Below are 6,737 nucleotides of genomic sequence, written 5' to 3'. Positions count from 1 at the left end.
ATCCCGCTCCCTGCTCAGCAGGGGAGTCTGCTTCTCCCTCTCCTTCTGCCCCTGCTCGTGTGCTCTCTCGCTCACTCTCTCAAATAAATAAATAAATAAAATCTTAAAAAAAAGAAAAAGAAGGTGCTGATCAATTTGTTTTGGGGGGACAAAATACCATAAGGAAAATAATGTAATTTTTTTTCTTAAGCTGTTCTTAGCTGTTTACATTGTAAAATGTAAGACTGGCAACAACCTAAATGCCAGCATTTAAGAGAAATATGGTGAAATACTAGACCCAAATGCCTTTAGAAGTGAAAAGGAAACATGCCTAAAAATTAGTGTTAATGGGGAAAAACAAGGAAGCACAAAACCCTATTCCTGTGTAACTCCCTAAAATACACTTCAAAAAATGTGCCCCGCTGATGATGTTAATAAGATTTTCCCCAAGTTCTGTTACATTTTAGTGTCATAAACAAACACTGGAAGACAAATAAAAAAACTACACCATAGCTTACTGCGTATGTGTATAGGACAAAATGTGAAAAGAAGTATCAATAAGCCAAACTGCTACTGTAAACTTTCACCTTCTGTCCTTTGCAGAAAAGCACAGAAACCTTAACGTTCAAAACAACCTGCTAACCCTCCACCAAATTCAAGCCAACCTCCACCTTCCGCAAGGAAGCACGGTTGGTGCCAGTCACGCCCTCCAGGAACGCCTCCCGGCCTCTGCGACGAGGCCGGAAGTGACGCACAAGCTGCGACGCCAGCGCTCGCCGTCCGTAGCCGCCGCCGCTGCGGGGTTTAGGTAGCTTCAGAGACGGCCGGCTTTTGCCGGATGGTTGCAGCAGGGGATCATGACGGGAAAGAAGTCTTCCCGGGAGAAGCGGCGCAAACGAAGCGGTCAGGAAGCGGCCGTGGCGCTCACGGCGCCGGACTTGGTGCCCGCCCTAGCCAGTAGCGGCAGTGGAAGCACCAGCGGCTGCGGGAGTACCAGCGGCTGCGGGAGCGTCACCTGCTGTGGGAACACCAGCTTCAGTGGAAGTGTCACCGGCGGTGGGAGTGGAGGCAGCTGCTGGGGAGGGAGCAGCGTGGAGCGCAGCGAGCGCCGGAAGCGGAGGAGCACTGACTCATCCTCCAGCGTCTCCGGGTCCCTGCAGCAGGTGCGTGCGCGCCCTTCTCGCTGCTCTCGGAGCCGCAGTGTTCTCCGACGAAGACTGGCGGGGAGCGGACTGTGGCGACGGATGGGGCTCTTATTGTAGCTCACCTAGCGCTACGATCCCAAGGTTCCAGCCCTCCTTGAGGTTCATGTTACTAAATACCGGTGAACCGCACGCTCCCATGCCTTTAACTTAAAGTTTCCGGATATGCTGATCATCTACCTCTTTGCTTTTGGCCCCTTTCCACTCCAGTAGCAGTCTACCTGAAAAGTAAGGGTCGGGAACTAGCCTTCAGCGCCCTTGAGAGCCACGGTTTACTTATTTCTTCATCTTCACCTTTTAGTAGTTTATGATTAATTCCGCCTTACAGGATGAGAAAATTGAAGCTCAGAGAGATTAATGAAGTTTACCCACAGTCACAGTTTGTTAGTAAGACCTAAATTTGAATCCAGTATCTGATTATAAAAGCCATGTTTTTTACACTCCATCGATCTACCAAGATACCGCCGTTTAAAAAAAAAAAGCCGTTTGCTTGTATTATAAAACGAAAGCATGAATACATAATAGTAATAAATAAAAGAGAAAGCATGAGAATCTGTTTAAACCTCCCCTTTATTTGCTACGCAGCCTCTTCATTAACTCTTGTCAAGTATATGTATTTAAGTTCTTACACATAAGCTTTATTGTGATATTACCTCCCATTGAATTAGATATTGTCTTATTTTTTAGTGACTGCGGGATATTCCATTTTATCTTTATTGATGAATATTTAGATTTTTAGTTTTCTTGCTGTTACAGAGAATGTGAAAATGAACCCTTTGTACGGATATATTGCCCAACAAATACTTTAGGTAGAATCTTAGAAGTGAAATTGCTGGGTCAAAGTTTATGCATTTAAAAAGGTTTGGTAGGTACCACCAAATGCTTTCCAAAAACTATTTTACTGATTTATAGTCTAAACATTAGAAGAATACCCATTTCTGCAAATACTCACTATATCCATTTTTGAAAAGTTTGTGAGCGGGTGAAATCAATTTTTCATTTGTTTTGATTTATATACTCCTGATTAATCGAACATTTTAATATTTTTATTTACCATTTGATTCCTTCTTATGTAAATTGCATAAATATATTCTCTGGCCATTTTTCTTTTTGGTTGTTTTGAGCTTTTTACTGATAAGTTCTGAATCTCTCTATATAAAGTCTGGGTTCTAATCCTGTGTGTAAGGTATATTGCAAATGTTAATGTAACTTTGTCCATGGTGTACTGAAGTTTTTTATTTCTTTGTGGTCAGGACTAATAATATTATTCTTTGCCTTCTGGATTTTGTGTTTAGAAAGATCTTTCCATACTCCCAACCTATCTTAAAACTATTGTTTTCTTCTAATATTTTTAAACATTACATCTCTAAATTGGGAGTTGTGGAAGCACAGAAAGCCATTTATTTTTATGTATTTTCTTGTATTTAGCCACAGTACTAATTACTAGTTTAAAATTGACTCAGAAAAATTTGTGCTAACGGGATTTTGTCTCTTTTTTTTTCCAGCACTAATATTTCTTGTTTTTTGTACTTTTACATTAACTAAGACTTTTAGTGTAGTGTTGAACAGAAGCAATGATAGTAGGCATTTTTTTCTTGTTTGGTTTTTTAATGGGAACCCTTCTAATGTTCCATCCAAAAGTGTATTTGCCAAAGGTTGTGAAAGATACTTCTGATCAAGTTAAGGACATTTTATTCAATTCCTAGTTCATTGAGGGTTGTAGAGTTTTATCAGATGCTTTTATGGCATTCTGTTGAGATGATCACATAATTTTCCTCCCTCAATCTGACAATGTAATTTTTAATAAATTGGTAAATTAACTCATGTCAAACTGTCTTGCAGTCTTGGGATAGATCCTGTTTGGTTTGTTGGTTTGGTTATTGTACTCAGCTGGAATTCAGTATTCTTCCTTTTGTGTCTATGTTCCTAAGTTAAATCAGCTTATGGTTTTTATTTTTGTAGTTATCCTGTCTGGTTTTGGTATCAAGATTATGCTAGCCTAATAGATTGATTTGGAAAGCTTTGCATTTTTGGGATGTGTTCCAGAATAGTTTCTACCTTCTTCTTGAAGAACTTTCTTATTAGAACTGGACTATTGGGCTATATAGCTCTGTGGGTCTTAAAATTTTTTTAAATTAATTAATAATATTAGTATTTCCATGCAGAACTAAACCCTAGTTCTAATTTATAAAGGAAAAAAGTCATTATATATTAGGCATGTGGATAACATCTCAGAATTCTGAGAGTGCCATTACATCTGGTGTGTACTGTGTTCCCTATTATTGTTGTTGTTTTTGGTAACAGCTTTATAGAGATGTAATTCATATACCATACAATTCACCTATTTCAGGTATACAGTTCACTGGTTTTGAGCATATTAATGGAGTTGTGCAGTCATGACTATAGTCAGTTTTATTTTCATTACCCCCAAAAGAAACCTGATGTGTACCTTCCAGCTATCATCCCTAATACCTCCACTACATTCCATCCCTAGGCAGTCACTACTTCCTGTCTCTATAGGTTTATAGATTTCCCTGTTCGGGACATTTTATATGAATTGAATAATATTCCATTGTATGGCTATACCACAGTTGGTTTTTCCATTTGTCACTTGATGGACCACTTTTAAAACAGTTTTTTTTTTTAAAGATTTTATTTATTTATTTGACAGAGAGAGACACAGCAAGAGAGGGAACACAAGCAGGGGGAGTGGGAGAGGGAGAAGCAGGCTTCCCGCGGAGCAGGGAGCCCGATGGAGGGCTCGATCCCAGGACCCTGGGAGCATGACCTGAGCCGAAGGCAGTCGTTTAACCGACTGAGTCACCCAAGCGCCTCTAAAACAGTTTTATTAGAAAATATAATAAAGAAATTTACCTGAACTATATAGTCAGGGAAGATTTTCTTAAAGAAATGACTTTTGAATTGATATCTGAATTTGTTAATTTTAGGAGTATAACGTTGGGGAGGGAATGGGGAGGAAAGGCTGTCTTAGGCAGAGTGGTACGTACAAAAGCCCTGCCTAAATGAGGTGAAGGGAGAACAGGTTATATTTGAGTAATTCAGAGGTGGTTGTGTTTGTAGCACAAACAATGAACATTTTGGCCCAGATAGGCTTTATTACTCCAAGATTAGTGCAAAGTCGTTGAAAGGTTATAAATAAAGAGGATGAGTATAGGGGCGCCAGGGTGGCTCAGTTGTTAAGCGTCTGCCTTTGGCTCAGGTGATGATCCCTGGGTCCTGGGATCAAGCCCCCGCATTGGGCTCCCTGCTCAGCGGGGAGTCTGCTTCTCCTTCTCCCACTCCCCCTGCTTGTGCTGTCTCTCTCTCTCTCACTGTATCTCTCTCTGTCAAATAAATAAAATCTTAAAAAAAAAAAAAAAGGATGAGTATGTGTATATTTTTGGAGAGACCTCAGATTGGATGCAAGACATCCAGTTAAGTAGCTGTTGAGATAATCTAGGCAAAAGATGATGGTACCTTGGACCAGGATTATGGCAAGTAGATTTGGAGAGACTGGATAGATTTTGGAGATAGGAGGTAAAATTGACAGAAATGTCTTAAATGACTTGGCTGCTTTGAATATGATTAAATTACGTAGCAGTTTTAAAAATGAGTGGTAAGCAGTAATACTTCATAATTGTGATCTTCAACATTTTTCCTGCCATCCCATTTCTTTTTATGAATTTAAGAAGAATAACAATGCATACATAAAATTTTGGGTTGAGTGGCATGCTAGAGGAATATCCTAATTGTTCAGAAGTCTAAAATTGTAGATCACTCAATACTGAGTATATTTTCTTTTTTTTTTTAAATATTGAGTATATTTTCACTTGTGTGTCCTGAGATAATATCTTCACTTTATATCAACTGATCAAGTTAATTGTAGTACAGACAGTAAGATCAAAGAATATTGAACAATTAAATATATTTTTCACTGGTTTAGGTAAATAATCTGTGCAAAGAAAGAATTTGGAAATGTTTAATGAAGAAGTAGTTATTAAATGTAAATGTATGACATCATATGCATACTCCTTTATTTAATGGTTCTTTGTCTCTTTTAATTTTAGGATACCAAATACCTTTTGCCAACTTTGGAAAAAGAATTATTCTTGGCAGAGCACAGTGACCTTGAAGAAGGTGGACTGGACCTGACGGTGTCATTAAAACCAGTTAGTTTCTATATATCAGACAAAAAAGAAATGCTTCAGCAGTGTTTCTGTATCATAGGCGAGAAAAAGTTACAGAAGATGCTTCCTGATGTGTTAAAGGTACTTCATTACATATATTATTGGATTATACATATATATAGAAATACACAAACACCTTTTTTATAGTAATCATTTTACTTCATGTAAATTATAATTGGATGTTTTCAACTCAAGCTACGTCAAAAAGATTAAAAAATGGGATCTTGGAGAAGTATAAATGGCCTTGTATATTTAAAAGTTTGCCAAGAAAAAATGGAGCAGTATACTGTGTTTAGGTAAGGAATTTATTAACCTTTTGGAAATAATTCTATTAAATGCAGGCAATTTTAGTAACAAAATTAGCGGTATAATGACTCTGGTGTCTTAAATAATATTCTGCTATGTAACAGTATACAATATTGGTTGGTAAAAGCTTACATTTCATTAAATTCACAAATATTTTCATATATTTATTTATGGTATTCTAATTTTACAGTTATGGAAATAGGGCGTGGAAGATCTAAGATGTATAGAGCCAGCACTTGAGTATGTAAATCTTTAGAGGAATTACCTAACAAATAGACTGCTATTAAGAATATCTGGACACCTGACTTACTCTTTAGTTTGTTCTTTCATAATAAACATGACTTTATTTATTTATTTATTTATTTATTTTTAAAGATTTTACTTATTTGAGAGAGAGAGAATGAGAGAGAGAGAGAGAGCACATGAGAGGGGGGAGGGTCAGAGGGAGAAGCAGGCTCCCTGCTGAGCAGGGAGCCCGATGCGGGACTCGATCCAGGGACTCCAGGATCATGACCTGAGCTGAAGGCAGTCGCTTAACCAGCTGAGCCACCCAGGCGCCCCATAATAAACATGACTTTATTCTCATCTATGCATGACTTTATTTTCATCAAATGTCTATAAATTATAACGTTTACATGTTATTGACCGTTTTACAGATTTCATCTCATGGAAAGATTTATATGGCTTTTAATTTGTTTTAATGTAAGAGTTTGCTAACCAGACATTTTTTATGATTACTGTTTTCTAGTTTACATTGGCACTATATTACATAAATGTATTTTTTTAATGTCATTTTCTTTAGAACTGTTCAATAGAAGAAATTAAAAAACTGTGCCGGGAACAGTTAGAGCTCCTCTCTGAAAAAAAAATCTTGAAGATTCTCGAGGGTAAGAATACGTATTTCTGCACTCTGGTAACTTACTAGTTAACATATAACTATCATAAATCCTAAGTTATTCTTTTTTTTTACTTGATTATTTAATTTCATTACTGGGTAATCACTGAGTAATTTTTCTATTTGTACTTTGAAATATAGCTTACATAGCAGAAGAGCCTTTCAAGA

At 37.5% G+C, this 6,737-nt stretch overlaps 1 protein-coding gene across 1 annotated transcript in view; it reads left to right on the top strand.

The window, feature by feature from the left end:
* Window positions 1-749: 749 nt before the first annotated feature.
* CAAP1 (caspase activity and apoptosis inhibitor 1) overlaps window positions 750-6,737 on the top strand; it is a 42,511-nt gene continuing 36,523 nt past the window's right edge. The window contains exons 1-3 of the mRNA XM_021681029.2: window positions 750-1,142; window positions 5,249-5,449; window positions 6,477-6,561. Coding sequence (XP_021536704.1) covers window positions 837-1,142; window positions 5,249-5,449; window positions 6,477-6,561 — 592 coding nt within the window. The 5' untranslated portion in view covers window positions 750-836. The remainder of the gene's footprint in view (window positions 1,143-5,248; window positions 5,450-6,476; window positions 6,562-6,737) is intronic.

The sequence above is a fragment of the Neomonachus schauinslandi genome, chromosome 13, assembly GCF_002201575.2.
Source record: "Neomonachus schauinslandi chromosome 13, ASM220157v2, whole genome shotgun sequence".
In the NCBI taxonomy this organism is placed as follows: domain Eukaryota; kingdom Metazoa; phylum Chordata; class Mammalia; order Carnivora; family Phocidae; genus Neomonachus; species Neomonachus schauinslandi.
The sequence above is the reverse complement of the archived record's forward strand: the minus strand, read 5'-3'. Positions and strand labels throughout refer to the sequence as shown.